Source organism: Gasterosteus aculeatus, chromosome 21 (genome assembly GCF_964276395.1).
Source record: "Gasterosteus aculeatus chromosome 21, fGasAcu3.hap1.1, whole genome shotgun sequence".
In the NCBI taxonomy this organism is placed as follows: Eukaryota; Metazoa; Chordata; class Actinopteri; order Perciformes; family Gasterosteidae; genus Gasterosteus; species Gasterosteus aculeatus.
In genome coordinates this window covers 10,481,710-10,503,690 of record NC_135708.1, presented here as the reverse complement: position 1 = coordinate 10,503,690, position 21,981 = coordinate 10,481,710, and the positions used below count along the sequence as shown (strand labels likewise).

The window sequence follows — 21,981 nt, the reverse complement described above, 5'->3', positions numbered from 1 at the left end:
TTGGGTTTTTCCCCTAATTCTGATCTATTGCTTAAATATTCCAGTTGGTTAAGCACTTTGCTTTCGATATTGTTTCCGTCTAGGGATTCTATTTTGAGAATACTCCACTACATGAAACAATTTCTCGCTTTCTTCCTGACCAGTTTCTGATGAGATGCTAAACTCTTTTTCTCTTGTGCAATATCTGCCTTATTTCCCACAGTGAATTCATTTTGCTCGAGCACAACATTAAGATGACTCTCTTGAGTGGATCCCACGTTGCCCAGAGTGAATTTAACATCTCGGGAAATTAGACAGCGAGCAGGCCCCCGAAATCCTCGCTCGGCTGGCTCTGCAGAGTCTAACGGAGCGAGGAGGAGAAGGGACGGGAGAAGCTGCCACTCACCTGTTTTTCTTTCTTTCTTGTTTTTAAAATGTAGCTGCCGGAATGCTACTGAATAAAAACACCCATGTATGGTATACTAGATGGATCTCTCGCTCTCTGGGCTCCAGCTGTTGTTCTCTTAAGCTATTGTTCTGCCCGTTCTCATACCGGACATGTTTTGAACTGAACTGAAATGAGGCAACCTTTACCACGCAGCCAGAAACGGTTTGCTCGACTCCACCTTGGGGAGGAATCCAGCTCTGAAAAGGAAGAGATGTGGACTTGTAGGTATTCTCCGACCCAAACCGAGGCCGCACAACGGTGCAATGGAAGGGAAACTGACAAATACAGCACGGCTGTCTGTAGCCCTTTCCCCTCAGTGCAGGAACATCTGGTTTGCACATCTGTCTTGTAGACACATGAAGGGTTGTGAGCCCTGTAGGGGGAACAGAAACTTGGTTGCACAGGGCGTGCTCACACACTGATACGCACCTGGCAGAGAAGGAGCAAGAGTTGGCGGTATTCAGGGAAGATATTGAGAGCTACTTCTGTCGCTGCAAGTTTGTTTTTCATTGTTTATCATTTTTACACTTCAAGGAACAGTGTCTACATGCAGTAAATCAAATATGTAGCTCTTCTGACGTTCCCCCCCGAAGTCACCTGACACTCTGACTGCGTGTGACGATGTCATGGATCCTTGATTACGAAAAAATACATGCTGTGAATGACTAATAGTCTCTCTTCCGTTTTATAGCTAGTTCTCATATCAGCTCCTTCCGAAAAAAGAATCCGTGCTGACAAGAGCTTTCCAGTCCCATGACGGACAATTGCTTAGTACTTGGAAAAATGTGGTGTCACGGACTGACCTGTTAAATAATGCAGCGCACTTCCGTTTAGCAACACACTGAAACCAGCTCTTTGACTAATGTGGCCGTTAAAGTTACACAATCTGGGGCATCGAGCAGGACATTCTTCTGTTAAACAGTGGGGAACCGTACAATAACAGACAAAACACAATTTAATTAATACAATAAAGCAATCTCAGATAATTATGCAGAATGTATTTCATGCTTATATGCCAGTAAAACGGCCACAGCGGCCCCCAATTATTACAGCATATTATTTCTTTTCCAGTCTCAAAATTGATGCATTCTCATCATCTCTTGTTCTCAACTAATATAAGAAAGCATATAAGCGTATTTCTTTCCAAAGTATTAATTTTTAATGTTTTGTAAAAAAGCATTGGGTCATATTTCTTTTTCTTTTTTTGTCTGAATATAATATCAAAACCTGTAAAGTACATGAAAAGTATGATTAAAGACCGTACTTGAGCTTCACGTGGGCTGATTCCTACAAGGTGGAGTAACCTCAGTTCATCTGCTTTACGATTCTTGGTAGACTATGCAAATTGTTCTGCACCGCCACTTCCCTTGAATGGGTTGGAGATGCAGGACCTGCATGCGTTGAGCCAAACAATGTGTAGATAATCTGGCAATAAGGATTGATAAGGCCTGCTCTTGTTTTTGCAGCTGCTTTCTATTCGGCCATCTGCGCGTTCGTTGTAGATACTGTGTGGCGGGTCTATTAATCAGACACAGACAAATGCTGAAATATTCCTCCCCGTCTATTCTTGTATTGAAGTAGGTTTGTTCCAGTAAAGAAGGTAAAGGGAGACTTCTGCACAGACTGGTAACCCAATCCTGTTATTGCTAAATTCAGCAGAATATTCCTATGGGCAAACATGTCTAAAAGCCTCACGAGTTACTCACTATTGACCTTTGCATACAGCAACAGTGTCACCTCAGTCCCAATGGGCTCTTCTCTCTCACCATATACCACCGCCGTCTCTTTTAGGTGGAAGAAGACTCTGATTATTTTGGTGGGGGGGGGTTGGAAAATGGAAGCCCCGGGGGAGGGGAAAGCCAAGACGGAAAGGAAGAGGTAGGCAGACAGGGAGGGTGTATTGATTAGTGTCTTCCTCCTCAGTTGACTGTGATAAATTAAACCACGGGAACCCACATAAGGCCGAGCAGCCGTCCCATCATCTCTGTCTGTCCTTTGTCCTTCAGCTGTACTCTCCCCTGCAGATCCGTGTGGTCAGATATCATGTGTCTGCTGCGAGCTAAAGGACACTTGGGGTGTGTCTACTGCAGGTTAAAGCTGCAGTACCACTCGTCTGCAATCGCTTTAGAGGCAGCAGTGCGATAGCTTCCTACAGGAAAAAACAGTGTAGTGGATGGTCAGTTATTAGGATGAGGTTGTTCTTTTATTAGAAACATCACATATTGGCCTTTTGCATTTCCTCCCTGACCAGTCCGTTCAGAGGTTTTTCTGCTGTGGTGTAAGAGGTTTAAAGATATAGCCTCATAGGTGTCAGTAGGTCAAACCCGCAATTACAGTTTCAAAAGAGCTGTGACGCCACTTAGTGTAGATCTATTATTCTGGCATGTAGTGCGGAGCCTTACTTTCCAATTAAATGTCTAAATGCTGTTTCAATTGCCTTTCTATTGTATCACAAAAGAAAATACAATTACACGGGCCTCATTGAATTCATGCAGGTTTATAGGCACAGAAATGTGGACCTCATACTGGTAGAAACCTGCAACTGTGTCAAAAATCTATTTGATGTTATTTCTGCACAACAGACCTTTCTCTGACGGACTTTTGATCAAACGCAGGCGTAAGCGGTAACATTAATAACGGCTGCATTCCATTTGTATTGGGAATGCTGGCTCACTGGCACACCAGTATCAGTTACGCCTTGTCTGCCATGGCAAAGTTGGCAGCGCGGATCATTTCTGGGAGGTGAAGTAATTGTTCCTGATCAATAACACAGCAGTATCGAATGCAAGTGCGTAGCTTGAGCAAGGAAGCCTGATGCTGTATGAGGAGCTTTATCTGACTAATGGTTTTTGTGAGAGGCTGCAATGCACATTGAATTACATTTTGGTTTCTAAATGTGAGGCGTCAAAGGTCAGAATCAAAACCTGCATACTTCTTACTGTGTTTCACCACCAATGTTTTCACCACTGAGTTCAGTCAGAACTTTAGATACACATCCAGATGTGTGTTTACTGGAGAACGATGCGCTCTGAAATCACAGTATCTTTACCTTGACTGTTTGTGCCTCTAAAGGGTGTCAGAGAAAAAACGTTGATGATCTCTCTGTACCCGCTGGGTGTCTTAAGCCGGAGAAACCATCACATAGGAGATACATACCTATTACTACAATGGCACCCATGGATATCCTTTAATCCGGTAATGTTGTGGTTGAACTGCCCGGAAGAAAAAAATCTAGCTAGTCATTTCCCCTTTTCAATTAAACGTTATACACATATTCATAGAAATTCTTCTCATGTAAATGTGGGAGTATATGAGCATGTCTGTAAATGGCTATGTGGCAGCGTGTGCATGTGTGTGTGTGTGAGAGTTCGCATTGACTCCCCTGAGGACCAACTCATCTCAGGTCTCAGTGAGCGGCAGGAAACAGGAAGTGAAAACGGTCACCACAGAGCCCTGTGGATGTGTGTGTGTGAATACACTGTGTTAAGATTCAGCTTCAGGTGTAATGGTGCATTAAAACCAGTGTAAGCAGTATCCATGTGCACACACACACACACACACACACACACACACACACACACACACACACACACACACACACACACACATATCCCTCCTCAGGCTGTCAAAATTAAAACTACCTCCCCTGTTGTGTTGCATTTCTCAGTAAAGCCTCTTTTGGTGTCTGACCAACACAATTGGACTTCCCTTCGTCATCTGAGCTTATTTAGGTGCCGTCCTGTCAGAGACTCTATCATGCACCGGCTCTTCCTGTGACCGGGCCCCCGGCCCCTGGAAGCTGATGTGTTTGTGTGAATGTGAGAAAGTGTGTGTGCGACACGCACGCTGTTTCCCAAAAGGGGCCTGAATACCCAGGAGGACACGTCAGTGAATTCTACTGCGGAGGATGCACGTTTGTATCCTCTGCACCCCACACCCACAATCCCACACGTGCAATGCACTTCCTGTCCCAGATTTCCGAAAGAATTTCCATTGCTAAGTGACAGAAAATAGGACTCGTTCATTTAGCACTAACAAAGAAGCCAGCAACAGTTGAGACGTACCAGTTTGTTTGATTCAAGTGTGTTTTACGATTGTTGAAGTAGGTCTCAAATGCAACACCACTAATTCAAACAAATTAATTTTTAATCAAACCAAGATCTTGCCTGGAAGCACACAGGAACAAGGTACAGGGAACATTGAAGCACAATGCTCAGGTCACCACCAGTTTGTCCCGGTGGTATTAAGATAAAATGTTATATATATATAATACAGTTTGAAAAGAGGAGGCAAGGAAGCGTTCCTGACTTTGGGAAACACCCAGAGAGAGCGAGGCAAAAAGGGCGCTCCTGGAACCGAGTGGTTGAAATGTACTGTCTGCTGATGTGTGTGAGAGAGAGAGTGTGTCCATCATCGCCCCATAGCAGTTCAAAGGGAAGCCGCCCACTGAGCGCGTAACACATGAACACTGCAGGTAGTCCTCCAGTAAAAGCCATTAAAAAGGAAAATTAGATTTGAAATCTTTACTGCAAACCACTGAGAAGAATAAAGACAAATGCAGCATAGGATGTAAACTTTAATTCCAGGATTTGCATCAATTAAACTCACATGTTGCTTTTTCATAGATTGCGAGTGCTGGTTGGAAGTAGGGCCAGTGTGATCTGCGTATCTGATCGCAGGGACCTGGGTGTGCAGACTCTGCATCCTTAAGTGTTGCTCTTGAGGTTTTTTTTTTATAGGCCACTGCCGGGTCTGAGCCAGCCAGAGAGCATGTGAAGCTAAGCCACCGTGGTCAGGATCAAAGACTACAAGACTCAAGTGCAGGTCTGCAAACCCCTCCCCTCCCTGTCCTACTTTCTGACAGCCCCCCCCCCCACCAGCTTCATCACCGAGCTACATGGAACTACAGACCTACTTCTCACCATGACTAAAACCGCACAGAGTGTGAGGCTGCAGTGTTGGTATTGCAAGGCTGGTGAAAGCCTTCTATTCAAAATGACATTTGGTTTCATGCGTTGTTGTTGCCCTGTAATTGACAGATATGCTGTTTGATCCCTGTATAAGAAAACACAACAATGTAATCAATTTACCATTTATAACTTCTACAATATTTATCTGTGTTGCCCTGAAGCTGAACCCTTTCAAATGTTACAACAAATTTGATTCTGCTGTAATATATATATCGATATAGCATTGTTTTTCTCTCACTGTTATTGCCATTGCCGGCTGTGGTCTGAACGGTATTTTGGAGGCTTTTCCACCTTGACAGGAAGAACACCTGGGGGCTTAGAAAGGCCTCAGAATATCAACTCAATGTTTGTTGCCTGCAGCTTCAATTGAGATGGTGAGAAATCTTCTGTGCCTTTAAGCTAGGAAATACCATTATGCTGCTGTAGAAGCAAAAAAAAACACATGGTTTTATCCAATTGAGGAAGGTCTCATGAATGTCACTATGAATGACTTCTTGGAGTTATTGGGGTTATCTGCTAGACAACGTTTCAAACTATTCATTTATGTGGAGACTTTTCTCAACTGGAGTAAAGCATATATATTCAGTTGTGTGATAACTACAAAGATTTCACTTTGTAAAATATGTGTGGATCTGTGAGTCCAGGAGACATGATGCCTAGTAAACAATCATGGCTACCTCAATCCAACATTTGTGTAAAGTTCTGCTAACCGCAAGAAACATCCGATATCACCGTTCGTCACACTTTAAAAACAGAGCAGACAAACCTCAAGTTTAGTCTCAGCGTGTGGAGCTTTAAAACTTGCTTACTGATGACTGTACGAGGAGCATCTGAGTCAGAACACGAATTGCCCACAGTGTTCTTCTTCCAGATGGGCAACCCTGCGCTGGGATGCAGTGGTGTTTAGATTTTGCATGTTTATTTCACTCTCCTCAGTCCACCATCTTCCCCGCGGCAAGGCAAGTCGCTCTGGAACACCTGCCGGCTTCATCTGAAGGAAGACGAGTGAGCGTAATTTTTTCTTTTCAACAAGTGCGATCCCTAGCTGACGCATCTTTAAGAAACTTTTTGTTCTGAATCTTTCATGAGGTGCCGCAGGCTGCAGCCCTGTCATCTCTCAACAAACGGGATTTTACTGGGACGTTTCTTCTGATCTCGCTGAGATGATTTTCTGTAACGTTAAGATACTGCAGAAGGCCGTGTGTATGTCAGCGATGCTTTTTCCAGATGCTCAAGGCTCACACCATAGGGGGGGGGGTGTTCTTTCTCTGCATTGCATCCCAGAGGTGGAGGTGGAGTGGGTGGATGCGCCGTCATCCAAAGTGGGAGCGTTTCTAAAAGCTAATCTCCAGCCTCCACACTGCTTAGAAAATCTGAAACCGCCTCACATTACACCAACGTGTTATGTAACACCCGAAAAGATCACATCAAAAGTTTGGATTCGGGCAGTAGATTCGGGCAAAAAAAATTCTTTATAATTAATAAATAAACATATTGACACGTTTCACAGCACTGAAAGTCAATGAGAAGGAATCTGCAATGGCCACTGTATATTTTAAAGAGAAAAACAGCCGTTGTGACACCGGTCTGCTTTTTACTGCAGTTCTTGACATTAATTTAAGGCAGCGTGATGGATACAAAAAGCTCTTTTAACAGCATTACGACAAAATAATATTCTGAGGAGTAGCACTTATGAGGACATAGCAGATTTAATTTTAAAACATTAATACCGAGCTGGAGAGAGAAGCTTGTCGTTATTTTCATGGACAATCACAGGAAGTCACGAGACCGTAACCTCTGCGTCCTCTGAAAGGTGAAGCCAAAGTGGAAGAACATAAACTCTCGCGTTTCCACCAACAAGTCTCCCCGCCTGGGAGTTTTTTTCTTACAACTTTAACCCTTTCTCTGTGCTTTTCAGCAAGTATTTTGGTCGTTGCTGAAAAACAAGATAATAATGGCGCACAAAACACAGTCCACGAACCAACAAGGGCGCCACGGAGACTACGTCGTCCACACAGTCCACGCATCGCCGTCACGTGATGACTTTTAATGGCAAAAAGCAATTGTAGATAATATTGCAAGTTATCCATTACAGCTCATGGCTTCAGGGAAGTGTTGATTAATATAAAATATCTCCGTCTGGCCAGGAGTGCAATATCAAACATAAAGTTTATCTTGTAGTGTTTTCCGACCTTCTGCACATTCACCCAAATCACAGTATCCTGCCCATACTTCTCTCTGCTAATGTTCAATTGCTGTAATTGAGTTTTGACTATTTGTCGATTGCGGTTTAAAAACATTTGGCTGCCGGGGGAGAAAGCCAACCTCAGATTCACCCTCGTGGCCCACGGGAATATCATTACTTTAAAATATATATTAAGTCATAAAACCAAACAAGGAAAAATTGTGAGCTTTGGAATGAAACCTCAGGATTATCGCTTCTTTCAGTTTTTATTCATTTCCAAGTGATTAAAAAATGTGGAGTCCATGTGATAATAGGAAAGACCATACATTTCACCCCCTGTTGGTGAAACCCAATCAATCGCTATTTCATGCTTTGATATCACATTACTCTATAGATTTTTTTTGCGTCTGTAAAATGCTTCCAAAGTGCCGTATTTTACTCTGCCGTTAAACTATTGAAGCGAAAAAGTCACCGAGAAGCAGCGCGACGAGACTCCACACAACCGCGAGACTAATGTGAAGGATTTGCACGGTGAGATCGAAACAGTGCGTATTTAATTGTTCATGATTATAACGGGAGCTCCTCGGGGTATGCTAAGTGATGCTAACCCACTTATGCCACATAGATGTGACATGCTGGCTGCTTGTGGCCGGAGCTTCAGCGGCAGTGCTGCAGAGGAGGAGAGAGGCTTCTTTGATTAGTCTGCTTCTCTCTTCTCTGTGCTTCTTCTTCTTCTGCTGTTTTGAAGCCGGGCTGAGATTTCATCAGTCGGTTTGGATGTGTCACGTTTTGTACCAAGTATCAAGGAGATTCCCCACACTTACTTTGACTTACATCAGAATTTTAACGAAAAGAGTGAACACAAGTGAGCGGATGCTCATCTCTGTTGCAGCCGTGCTTTTTGATCGAGCGATCATAGGAGCAGCTGTTAATGAATTAATTACGCCTGCATCATCTTTAATACACTAAAATAGATAATAAAACGACGAGCAATCAAAGACCATTTAAGATCAGAGTTGATCTCACAGTTAAAAGACTGACAATAATGGAGATGTTTACTTGTTTCCCTTGGAGATTTGAATCCATGGCATTGTCGCTTTGAGTGCCTGCCCGTGTGGCTCCGGTCAACACTTTAATCAAGCATCGAAGGAGGAGGGCAATAAAATGGCTGACATGTAAACTGCCGTGATGAATGACGGTGCGAGGTGCCGGAAGATGGATAACCGTGCGTCAGCCCTTTGTTTACCTCCTGCCGGTGTGGTTATTAATCACAGTGCAAGTAGGAGCCAGAGATGCCGCGCGTGGCGTCTGTTGGCCAGGAAACTATAGGCCTAAGCTGCCGGGGCTCAGAAATGGCAGAGCTACATTTATAGGTATTATCTAAATATATCAGAGAAGTATGTTTCTGGCTTATTTAAGCAGCGAGACTAACGGACAATTTATTATACAAGAAAAGCCACGTGAGATGTCTCATTCCGAGCTCAGTGCGGTTGCCTTGCTGAGAGCTCCTCGGGTTCGGCTCTCCTGGGCGCTTCAGACCTCCTGGCTTTTCAATCCTCTCATGAGTTAATTGCAATCGCCGGGTGTCTCGTTCCTGATTTCCTGTAATTTGCATCATTTTGTCTCAAAAATGTGTTTCAAGCTCGTGTAAGATGATTCCCTTTATAGCGCGAATGAGTCAATCAGTGCCACTATAATCACGCAGCTGCTTTCAGTTTTTAGTTTAAAAAAAAGAAAAGAAATATTGTATAAAAAGAAGATAATGAAATGGATGCGCTGGCAAACAACCTGTCAATTGATCTATGACTTTGCAATGCTATTGCCATTTAAATTTCGATGTTTTGCAAAAAGTGTAATACTATTTTTTGAGATATTAGTGGAGCTCACATCTCATAGTTTATGTATTTAAGCATTGCACCATTGCACATTAGTGTCCACCATGCTGCGTCACGTGGATTACCTTCAGATATTGATACCTTTTGAGTACATGTGGGTTAAACACACAACATAGATTGAATAATCATATGATTTACCCATAGCTTCTACACCTCCTCCTACTCATGCTTAAAGGAGTCAATCCTCAGAACTGATTTCAGCATTTAGTCGTCCCTTATAGACCCGATGTTTAGGGGCTCCCTGAGTGACAGCAGCCTCAAAGGCTCTGAGAAGAAAGAAAAAAGAATCCAGAGGAATGTCCATGTGGATTTTCACTGACCGCCTTAGGACATCGTTTACAACGCAGACAACCCACTCAAACCCGATCGTACACTTGGTAACGGGTTTTTGGCGAGTGTTTCATGTCTTGGCTCCCCAAATGAGTCTACAAGGAGCTGAAATGTGCAGCTTTTAAACAGCGGTTGTTTGAGGAACTCTTAAAAGCAGAGTTTATATTTTCAAACTGAACCACCCCCCTGGGAGATACTCCCCGCCCCCCCGTTTGCCTCATTTCATCGTCAGTTAACGGCAGGATAGTGTTTCAGCGGCGAGGGAATGAGATCGTCATGTCAATGGGATGAAACAATGGAGACTGTATTGTAAATTGGTTTGGAAGTGGGCGGCGAGAGGAGGTTATGTCTTTAGCATGGCTTCGGCGATAATAGCAGCGGTGAAGTCAATCAGGGGACGCTGTGGGACGCCTCCTTCTGTCTCTGAGTGGAGGATATTTCCTCAGCTACTAGCAGGCTTATAATGAAGAAGAAAATGATCATTGATCCTCAGTCTGTGATGCCGAGGTTCTCACAAGCCACGGGCACACACAGACACACCGATTGTTTCTATTTTACTCGCCTGAAAGCTTTTTTGGCGGCGTTGGGACAGGATCAGTTTGTCACTTGCTACTTAACCTGTGAAAATGTCTGTTCAGTATATGTCTCGCTAACAATCGTCTGGATTCTGATAATGGATCCCTGATGATGTCATAGTGATGTTATCATGGACTAATTGTTTTTTGACAGGAAGCCTGCGTTAAGAACTCCAGATGTTGAGGTTTACCAGGCAAGGGATGTAAAACTGGGGGGCTATTGGGTTGCATTATGGGAGTTGTAGGATCCAGTGTTTTTTTGAGCTGGACCCAAAATCCAGGATAAATCGCTGCCTCTGCTGCTTCCTTTTGTAGAGCAGCGACTGAAAAAATTCACATCTACGTGAAGCCCAACGAGATTCCATCTGATTACCCTGTTTGATCTAATCAGTACTCCAAACAACAAGGAAGACCAGTTCATCTTCATTCATACAGTATAACACCATTTCTTTGACTTGGTTGTATTCTCTTTGCTTTTTTGCGATACAATAAGTGCAGTAAAAACAAACAAAGAGAGCCTGCTGACACATGCTGCATAAATATACATCACGTATACATACACCGTTGTTCGTAGTTGTGAGCGGCCCGTGTGGAATTCAGCCGGAGTAACCTTACCTGATTTCTCAGATCAGACGCGTTTGTGTACCTCGAGCCGCGTGGGAGCCTCAGCGTGCCTGCCGAGTGTTTGTGCGTTTGTCTGCATGTGAGAACCATGCAAACGTGCGATCAGCTGGGTGATGTGCTACTACTAACGGGAACATGAAGCATTCAGGGGGCGCGGGAGTAACGAGTGTGGATGTGTGTGTGTGTCCCGAGGGGCTGCGTTCTCTGCAGGTTGATGTGATTTACCTGGACACCACTAATGCCCTTGCGTTTGACCTTAACCCTGCTGAGATGGACTTATTAAAGAGGGGGAGCGATACAGGCACACACTCCGGTTCAAACAGCACAGCACTGAACCGAGCTCCGGTTCAAGAGAAACACGCCGTGAGTGTGACACAGTTAGGAGGGTCTTCCATTGGGACGCATTCTGTGCCAAAGCACAAGTTTGTGAATGATCTCAGGAGTTGGGCCGCTACGCGCAGAAAGACTTCTGCTCCAGTTATCACATGGCGTGCTGTTTGTGGCACGTGTTTTAAGAAATGTGCAGGCAGAAACCCCCATAGCTGAGCGCATGCACGGCTGTGATCGCATTACCACAGATGACATTGAAGCGATGGATCTGTGATTTCTTCCTGAAGCCCGCTATCACTCTGACAACGTGGCTTCTGAACCTTTCGGCCCTTCACCCTCCGGCTGTTTCACAGAGTCATTATTTTCCTAAAGTCACAATTTTTCTCACCCGCACTAAAACACGAGGCTGGCGTTAACAGATTTATTTATTTCAACGTCAACCCCAACCCTGAGGTCCACTGTGTCTAAGACGCTCGTCTGGGGTTTTCTACACGCGCAACTGTGGAGTTGAAGCAAGTAAAGCAGAGCAGAATGGTGGACTAAGTGATGCAGCCCATGAAGACGAAGAAAAAATGGCGAGGGTGTGTTGCATTCCAATAAGCTACAAGTCTGTATAAGCCAAACACACAAATTATGTATTATAGGCGTTAATGAGCCATGGCACTGATTGCCAAACATTAGCTAGTCTTTCTCTTCGAGCCAATCAGGTTTTTATTGGCTTCTGTGTGTGTGTGTGTGTGTGTGGATTGAATTTGTTACACAGGCTGCATCTGTCTAACACACACACACATGCACATGCACACATTAATGAATGCATATGAGCACAAACAACAATCATCAACCGCTCGTGCAAAAGAAGACAGACACACACACACAAATGTAAAATGATCTTTTACAAACCTGCGTTGCATTCGCTGTATCCGTTCTGCAAATGTTGCCTTTGTTAACACCACTTGCAGTTCCCTTTCCGGCTTTTCATGTACGTTTTATCAAACCTGGTTAATGATGCGCAACAAAATGAAAAGACATTTATTATATTTTATAACCCTGACAAACCTTTGCATTTTGTAGTCTTTTAAAAAAAATGTTGTGAATGAAGATGAAACTTTTAATTCCTTCACTGCTGCAACAAGGAGTTTCGTGCGAAACAAGACGGAACATCGTTGAACGGTTGAAACCTTTCCCACTCAAGTGCCTTGCGTGCAGAAAACTAAACCAGAGAGCTCTCAACAACACTTAAATAAACGTGTGAGGATGGGTGATGCTGCTAACACCATGTGAAGGTGCTTTCACATCTGCTTTACGCTTTATTTTGAGGTGGTCGGGTGGAGAAACACGCACGTTTCCCCACTGGTCATAAGCAGGGGTGAGAAAAGCCTGAAGACTAACAGCTGATCACCGGTCAGTTAGACTGACGCTGTTGGCCTCCATGAGAATTCACAGGGATGAGTGTGTGGACACAGGGGGAATAATTGCCTGCGGTTTTTATCAGAACGTTTCTGGGCGAATGACAATACTGCTTTCATTTAGGGACTGGGTCATTTTAACACTGCACGCAGATTAGTCAGCTTTCCCTTTAAACGCTGCAGTTAAAAGCACCGTTTTCCGTTTCAGAAGTGGGTAGACGTATAGCCAACCTCAATCGTAATCTGCAGACGCCTTGTTCGGAAGGCAAAGCCACAAAAAGGAGGAATTACAGCAGAGAGCAGGAAACGGACATGTGTAAAACCAACAGAACTGTTGGCATGTCATGCATCTAAAATACATCACGGACTTTCCCGTTGCCGTCTGCCCTGAGTCAAGATAGATAAGGAGGAGGTAATCAGATATTAGAAATAGTCTTCATTCATATGTGGACAGATGAATACCAATTTTGAAATCAACACATCCAGCTTTTATTTATTGTAGGTTTAGAATTTCCCCAAAAGCAGAGCATATAAAGGCACACAGACACGCCATGTACTGCCTCAGTGGCTCCGGTGTGAATCATTGGACGCAGCGGCGCGGCTGAGGCGAGGTGGGACGGATTCATTAGCCTCCATCGGCCGGCCGGCGTCCCCCTTCATCAGCACTCATGTGCCTCGCGGCGGCCGAGCTTGTGGCCTCGGCTTTGTTGTGCGCCCCAGACACCAGAGCTGTGCGTGTCCTTTGAGCTTTTTCATTGGGAAATCTTAGATGATTTTTTGCTGTTTCATGATGACACAGTTTACTCGACGCGCCCGCAAAGAACACACGCTGAACCAATTCAGCATTGGAGTCCTCGTATGCCTTCCTGCCGCTCCACGAACGTTAGGGATCATCTATATTTCTTTTGATTCCCGGGCAAAAACGAATGACTCATCTGCCTTTGGTTTTTATTTCCTTGACATTTCTATTAAACAGTTTTGCGAGTGTTACACATGCACGTCTTCAGAGACGCCGCTCGGTTGTCTGCAGATGGTCGATTCTGTTGCGAAAGAGTGTGACTCATGTACCCGATGAAGCCAAACAGCACTCGACTCGTCGCACAAACCTGCCTGCCAGCTTGCGCCGGTCAGCTTCCAAAAGCTCTGTTCAACACGCAGTGGATCTTCAGCTTGTCGACACACTGCACCTGCCAAGTGGCCTCTGGATGTCCTTTGTGTATTATGGGAAGGAGATCTCTATCAACTGTGGCAGAGGGAGGTTCACTCTTGAGTTTTAGAGGATGAAGTCAGTGCTCTGGCTCATCGGTGTTTGGATTGCAGCACTGATTAACACGTGTTCCTGATCATACACTTTATGGTGGGTTGGTTGGGAATGGAGTGGACTTCAGAAAACCAAAAGATACGTGACATCCGACCGTTGAGATACTCCCCACCACCTGTGACGGAGAGCAAGCGCCTTTACACTTACTCATGCTTTTTTGACGTGGGTTTTGCCTCTCTGCAGACAGACCGTTGCTCGGCGGAGGTGTTTGGGGCTTTGCATCTCATGGCGCGTTTCCACCGAGCGGTACGGTACGGGTCGGGTCTGTTACCATGATTTGGCGAGCGTTTCCACCGCCAACAGTACCCTTACTTGATAGGCTTGGTGTATTCCAGAAAGTAGTGATAACGTCACTTGATAGGCGTGGTGTATTCCAGAAAGTAGTGATAACGTCACTTAATAGGCGTGTTATATGACGGAAAGTGGATTGACGTCATTCGATCGCGCGAAAACTGAAAGCTAACCGCAAACAACAATGGAGGACATTCAGCTGATCCTGTTCCTGCTTCTCGATATGTGGCTGTTTGTCACAAGGAGACGACAATCTTTGTTTGTGCAAAGGCTACATGCTGCAAGTGTGTTGTCTTTCCCCTTGCGGCACACGCAAATGACAACACTCTTTCAACCAATCAACGTTCTGCAGTGAGTCTAGCTCCACCCTTTAGTACCAAACAACTGTGCCAGGTACCCCAACGGAAGGGTACCCAAAAAGTGGTACGGTACGGTTCGGATTTTTGGTACCATTCTCAACTTTTGGCAGTGGAGACACAAATAAAAGGGTACCGACCCGTACCGTACCGCTCGGTGGAAACGCGCCATTTAACTTTACTGTCTGACCTTAATAAAGAAAACTAAAATGAATATTTCTAGTGGGCTTAGTTTGTGCATAAGCGTCATAGATGCAGGTCTCGTCTTATAAGGTGTCTACTGCTGCCGAGCTCCGTGTGTCTCTGTCACAAACACGGCTCGGCAGCCCCCCGGATCCCCCCACTGTTCAGCTGCACAGCATTACTGTTTCCCTTTGATCAGAGCTGCGACTGATAAACTCAATGCACTAATGCACTAATGTCATCTCAAAGACAGACTTTGACAGATTTACATACTGCCAGTCAGTGTTGTCCACTGTTCGTTTGATCGCCGTGACGCCACGTTGTGTCCCTCATTCTATGGCCTCCAACATTGTGTTTGGAATCAGTGACACGCAAAACACGACACGTTATTAGTTGCACAGCGTGCACAGTGTTGCAGTCTCCACTGTTTATACCGGTGGGGGGAGGGAAAGGCCAGTTGTGTGATCAGTATTGATCTCTGAGAGCTTATGCTCCGGGCCAGATGTGCATCTAAGTGTGTGTGCGTGTGTGAATGAGAGCGTGCAGGCCGGTGTCGGTCCACGCGTCATGTCAGCGTTATGTCAGCGGACAGACGAGAGGTTGTCGGGTCGTTTTTTTCCCCCCAGGTTGTTAACAGACGTGAATGAGAGGAGCTCCGCGCCCAGCGTTCACTCAAGATACTTGAAGGGTGCCGCTCGTTCGACAGTGACTAGTCGAGCACAAACACACACAAACACACACACACACACACACACAAACACACGCAGAGAGAGGGGTCAAGGGCACGCGCAGGAATGAGCACAACAGCGTGAAATTAGACTTCATCCTAATAGCAATCATGTCAGCCCGAGCGTGCATGTGGAGAACTTCACAGCAAGGTCAATTACCGATCGGCTCACGGCACTCTGATCCACTGCTTCTGTTGACTGCGTGTATATATATTTATATATATATATATATATATATATATATATATATGGATTGCTTATATCTCAGGATACACGTTGGCATGCGTGACTTCATTAGCTCTCGAGTGTCTGTTATTGCACACAAGTAAATTAAGGTTACAAAACGTGTGCGTGCAGCCCTGTTGGAGTGTTTGAGGATGCTGCCCTCATGTGCCGCCGCTGAGAAACGCATCCTGATCACAGCACCAGGACCCAGACAACAGACCGTTAACGTTATGTCTTTGTGATGTAAATGATATTCATGAGATCACGTGTTCCATTGCAGGTTATGGACACGCTCTCGAAACTTTCCCACACTGCGATTGCACAACAAACAGGAATCAGGTATGTGGAAGTGAAATGACTCGATCCAATAAAAGGGGAAAAATGATGCTACAGCATCATTAAGCACAATTCACTAGATGGTCCATGGCAGGTTATAATTAATGAAGCTCTCTATTTCTTTTATAGGCCTTATCCATCAGAAGAGAGTGTTGAAGATGAGGACATCTACAACCACCTGGAGGACCTTATAGAGTACGTATGGTCACCTAAACCTTCATTTTAAAGTGATTTGTTAATTTAGTCCCAAGTGTCCCTCCCACAAAACTACATCTAAGGACGAATGTAAAGCCTGTTAAAACTCCACTTAATTGTTTTATGGACATTAATTTCGTCTGAACAATTAAGTGAAATGTAATTTTTGCTAATAGCATGAAGTCTTGCAGTCAGTTAGATGCCAATTTACTCTAAAAGAACTTCATCAAAACAACAAACATTAAAAGTGAATGAGGAACGAACGACTCTGACAGAAGGCCTTAATCTAAATGTCCAAAAATGTGCAGAAGTGAGTGTCTTCCTCATAGTTCATTAAGTGTAGTTCTCTTATCAAAATCACTTGTGGTTGTCTTTTGTAGGTTAAAGTTTAACCTAGCTAGCAAATATGGGAAAATGTAGACATTGGTTTTGAGGTGCGTTTCAAGGGCAGATCTATAGCCAGTGTAAGGATACAAGTCAGTGGAGACAGATCATCTTACTGTTGGGACGGCCAGCACTGACACAGCGCTGACAGGAGCGGCAAGCAGCCCACTAGTCAGCAGCAGTGAGGAAAACAGCAGTCTGACAGCCGCCAGCTGTGGACGTGAGGTGCAAGTAGCAGCCTGGATGACTCCGAACAGAGCCGTGTTCACCTGTCATCTTCCATCATTTCATTTCATCTCTCTACTTGTGCAATGAGTGCAGTTACCTGTAGTTTGCTTGTTATTTCTATGCAAATAACATGATCAATCCCTGCTAGTCCAAACTACAGGCTGTGTGTGCGCATATCAGCCCTGAGTCATGTCGAGGTACAGTAATTGGCTCAGATGTGAGCAGCCAGAACAGTCTTTACTCTAGTGTGTGTGTGTGTGTGTGTGTGTGTGTGTGTGTGTGTGTGTGTGTGTGTATTTGAGTGCTTCTGAGCCACTTTCACAGCCACGGATTAAGTGTCCCCGCCTAACAAGATTTGTAGTATACTTTTAAAATCCTTATTGTGTTAAACCAGAACTGCGTGGTTTTTTTTGTGTGAACCTTTCATGTGGCTGTCATGAGGGATGAAAACCATTACCCACTAACAGTCACAGACGAACAGCTGTCTGACGTCATGTGACGTCTGTACCGTGTTGTGTCATCTGCGGCGCAGCGAGAACGGGGTGGAGGACGAGGAGGATCTGTACGACTGCGTGTATGATGATGAAGATGGAGGGGAGATCTATGAGGACCTTATGAAGACAGAAGCCATCCCTCCTCCGGTTAGTCCTCCTCTCTCTGACTTCTCTTCTTTACCACGAGTAAGATTGACACTTGACACATTCGGTTACCGTCTGCATCAAAGACCTGGTATGAAAATTCATGAAATATGCTACAAGTGTGATAAGAAGATTGATACTGCTTTCTTTCTGCATGTTAACTAAATGTGAAGCTACAGCAGTTTAGCATAAATATAAAATATGCTTTTACTCTATAGACAATGTGACAAGTTATTTGGTAAATGTATTTACATTTTATATTTCAATAACAAATGATGGTGCCTCCCACTCATGTCATAATTGGCAGGAAATCCAGCCAGCAAGTGTGACTTTGCTCACACGGACCACATCTGGTTGAAAGCTCAACCGTTTATCAGCCTACAGCGCTGCCACAGAGTCACAGTCCTGTGTTTGTGTGTGTGTGTGTGTGTGTGTGTGTGTGTGTGTCTGTGTGAGTGTAGGCGTTCCAAAAGCAAGCAGAGACTGACATCAGGAGTTGCTGCTTAACAGAGATCAAGCAGACGGAGGAAAAGTACACTGAGACCCTGGAGTCTATAGAGAAGGTACTGACTCACTAAAAGGGGCTCGTCGTTGTCACTTCTAGTGACAGGAAATGTGCTTTGTGCTGAACATTTTTCTACTTGTGGAAATATATCTTTCTAGTTTAGAGCTGCAGAGACAAAACAGTACTTCAAATGGAAAAGAAAACTAATGAGAGAATTCAGACCATAAGTTTGAGAAGAGCAACAATGTTTTTCCTCTTTCGTGTCATGTGACAGGACGCATCGCTTTAGATTCATCCCGTAATCCCTTTAGAGGTCCTGATTTGATGATTTTATACCAAATGGGTCCTTTGCAATTGTCAGACTACAATACATTGATCTGTACTGTGAGTGCATTCAACGTATTAGTGTTCAATGTGTACTACCAGTTCCCAATAATAACATTTATTTTTTATTTCTAAGTGATTGATAGAAATCACTTATCAACATTTTTATTTGCAAGCAATATTGTAAATAAATGATATCATTCTTCACTCATGTAAAACCACACTCAAGTACAGTGAGTCAAAAATAAAATAATAAAAGTTTACTTCCTTTGGTGTAAAAATACTCTACTCCTTTGATTTAATGCATTGAAAGCATCACCAAAGCACTAGAAATCCATTTGGCCTCCTTACCACTTACAATATAAGAATTAAAAACTGACTGACTGTGATTTGGGTTTTAATGGAACAAACAATAAGTATTTTTACAAATCTTAGAGAACAAATACTGAGTAGTGGGTAACGACTATTCCCAGCACCAAAAGAAAAGACCCTTTGTCGTGGACCCTTTGTCGTGGACGTTTTTTCCATCTTGCTCTCGTCACTTCCACACGCGATGTGAAGTGGACGGTGGAAGTTAGTTTCTGCTCTCCTGCTCCTGTTGAGATGCACTTATGAGTTATGTAGTTATGACTCTGTGGTGGGAGTTTTCTGACTGTGAAAATGAGATTATTGTCGTGACCCACACCGTCCCCCTTGTTTGCAGCTTGGCCTCCTGATATAATAGCATCTCGCACTCTTGCTGTTGAGGGGACCAGCTTCATTCTCTCACAATGTCTCTTCCTCTCTGCTGCAGCACTTTATGACGCCGCTCACCATGTTTCTATCCATGGCCGAGATGGAAAAGGTGTTTGTGAATATTCCGGTGAGTTATTACGTTATTATGTTTCTGATGACTAAAATCTCATTGCTGCCCTTTTTCATTCAACGCATGTCACATAAGGACCATTCAAATGCTTAGTTCCAAATGGAAGTTGAGCTGAAATAGACTGAACGGTAATGGGACACGGGGCAGAAGAAACATGCATGAAAAAATAAAAATAATCTTCTCCTGAGAGAACATAGTCAACCTTTCATTAAGGATCCTGCTGACTGTATCTTGAAACGTTTTCGTGAACTGAAGGTCCGTCCATCATGTATTCTCCAAGCGGCTGGGGTTAAGGTGGCACAAGCTAGCCAATTGTCTGGCTTTTACATTTAAGGAAAATAAAATCTATGAACAATGGAAGAACAGAGACCTGCTTTTTATTTATTTTTATTTGACCTAAAATACAAAAAAACCTTTGTGAGATCTTTGTGTGATTTTAACGTGCGTTTCTTTTCCTGCGTTTCCATTTCCCCCCTTAATGTCCCTTCTGTGACTTTGAGTATCACTTAGCTGATTAACAAAAAAATGATTGAAGGACATATGATGAATCTTTCCCAATAGTGAGAGTGTGCTGCTTTTGTTTGTCCTATTTGATAATAAACCAAATATATTTGGGTTTCTTGGTTGGATTTAATAAGAAATTGTTAAAGCTTTTTTTCATATCAAACACTTGCTTATTAAATTAGAAGCTATTGTGCACATTGATTGATAATGAATGTCCTCGGGATGAATGAAAGTAACAGAAATGTAATGGCCGTGGATAATAAGAGTCTTTACTGTCGTGTTTCAGGACCTAGTTAAAGTTCATAAATGTTTACTGGTGGAAATCCTCGAGTCAGTCAACCACAGAAGTGCCCAGAACCTTTTCCAGATCTTTATCACCTTCAAAGAGAGGTAGGTCATGGACTTTGTAACCTCTATTCACTCTCTCCCTGGGTGTGTACGTAACCCGTTACATATTCTGTTTACCTCTTAAACTGTATTGTAAAAGTCATCATCTGTCCCAGGTTGCTGATCTATGGGAAGTACTGCAGCCACGTGGAAACCGCCATCGCCGGTCTGGATGACATCTGCAAAGACAGAGAGGATGTACGCATGAAGCTGGAGGTAACGAGCTTTTGGTGGCGGCAGATGATGGTTTCGTGTGAAGTGTTCGCTTCCCATCGCCTCAGAATAGTCGGAGAATGACCTCCAGTGTGTATCTGAGGCACTGCAGGCGACGACGTGCATTCATCTGTCGTAAGATGAACGGTTACGCTTCAATCGATGCTCCATTGGACTCTTGACTTTTACTGTATTCATTTCTTAAAAGGGAAAAAACTTTCCTCTTTTTTTAGTCAGTTAAGCTTTTCAGGTTACTCGTCATAAACAGTTTATAGCCACAGTCTGACTTTCTTTACGTGGTCTCTATAAATACAAACGATTTTTAAGGATAATGTATTTTATTTCTTTATTGTCATCTTACAGGAATGTTCAAAGAGAGCGAACTACGGCAAGTTCACCCTGAGGGATCTGCTGGTGGTTCCTATGCAGCGAGTGTTGAAGTATCACCTCCTCCTGCAGGTACGATACTGGAACCTATCCGACGCTGTTTCTATACTCATGTAATCAGGATGCAAAGCCTTCCTATCGGTGCTGTGAATGATGGGAAACCAGGGAACTCGAGGTATTTTATTCTCCGCTGTTTGTGTGTGTTCTCTCTATGGTAACACAACTTATGTATACAGTATATTATTCAAATATATACATATAAAAGACAAATTGAAACGCAATCCCACAATATCTTTTTCTGTTTTGCAAAATTTTACTATATTATAATACAAGATTTTTATCTTCCATGTTTTCTGCTCTGTTCGTACGTATGAAAAATGAATACGTCTTTCAACGTGAACAGTATTTTTAATGATTATCACTGAAGTTCTGTACATTTCTATCGACCCTTGACCTCCTATTTCCATCAGAACGCACTCTTCACATCTGTATATTACCTCAGTTATTTCCATTAAATAACAAAAGCTCACAATATTAAAGAGGACTCTCCATGAGCTTCCTCACCGCCTATCCGACCTCGTGCCGTCACCAGGTGGTGCTGCTGACCATCTTTGGTTCCCGTCCCCTTCCCTCGTCCTTCAGGCTGCGAGACTCCTGTCGTCTATTTCTGCAGCGTCTTTGTGGCTCTCAGTTTGACAGTGACCCGCGCATAATTGTCATCTGATCGAGCCAATTAAGAAGTAGAAGGGAGAAAATAGATGAGACGGAGTGAGCAGTGGACGAGAGCACAGCAGACAGGACAAGACAAAACAAGTGAAGAGAAACACACGGGGAGCGATGAGAATCTCAAAGCGAACGAGGAGCTTAATCGACGCTGTGGAAACTCAGTAGACAGTCAGGGAAATGTTATTAACACGTCACCAAAAACAATATATTGATTCCAAATGTCTCAGATTTATCATTTCAGGATGGAAATGCTGAAATATTTACATGCATTGATGTTATAGCCACGACTTATAACAGGAGCCAAGTGTTGCGTACTTCATGCACACACCTCTGTGTGTGTGTGTGTGCAAGTCCTACCACTGACCTGAGATATATAAACACATTCATTGAACACACATCCATGCAGATGCACACACACCGCGCATTTATCCCACAGGATGGAT

The 21,981-nt window shown here is 43.8% G+C and overlaps 1 protein-coding gene across 4 annotated transcripts in view; it reads left to right on the top strand.

Annotated features, from left to right (window-relative positions):
- The window catches only part of vav3a (vav 3 guanine nucleotide exchange factor a), a 66,578-nt gene that overhangs the window by 13,872 nt on the left and 30,725 nt on the right, over window positions 1-21,981 (top strand). For all 4 annotated transcript variants that reach the window (XM_040167223.2, XM_078095652.1, XM_078095653.1 and 1 more), the window contains exons 3-10: window positions 16,127-16,185; window positions 16,312-16,377; window positions 17,522-17,630; window positions 18,089-18,190; window positions 19,250-19,318; window positions 20,112-20,215; window positions 20,329-20,428; window positions 20,789-20,884. In XM_040167223.2, the coding sequence (XP_040023157.1) occupies window positions 16,127-16,185; window positions 16,312-16,377; window positions 17,522-17,630; window positions 18,089-18,190; window positions 19,250-19,318; window positions 20,112-20,215; window positions 20,329-20,428; window positions 20,789-20,884 (705 nt within the window). The remainder of the gene's footprint in view (window positions 1-16,126; window positions 16,186-16,311; window positions 16,378-17,521; window positions 17,631-18,088; window positions 18,191-19,249; window positions 19,319-20,111; window positions 20,216-20,328; window positions 20,429-20,788; window positions 20,885-21,981) is intronic.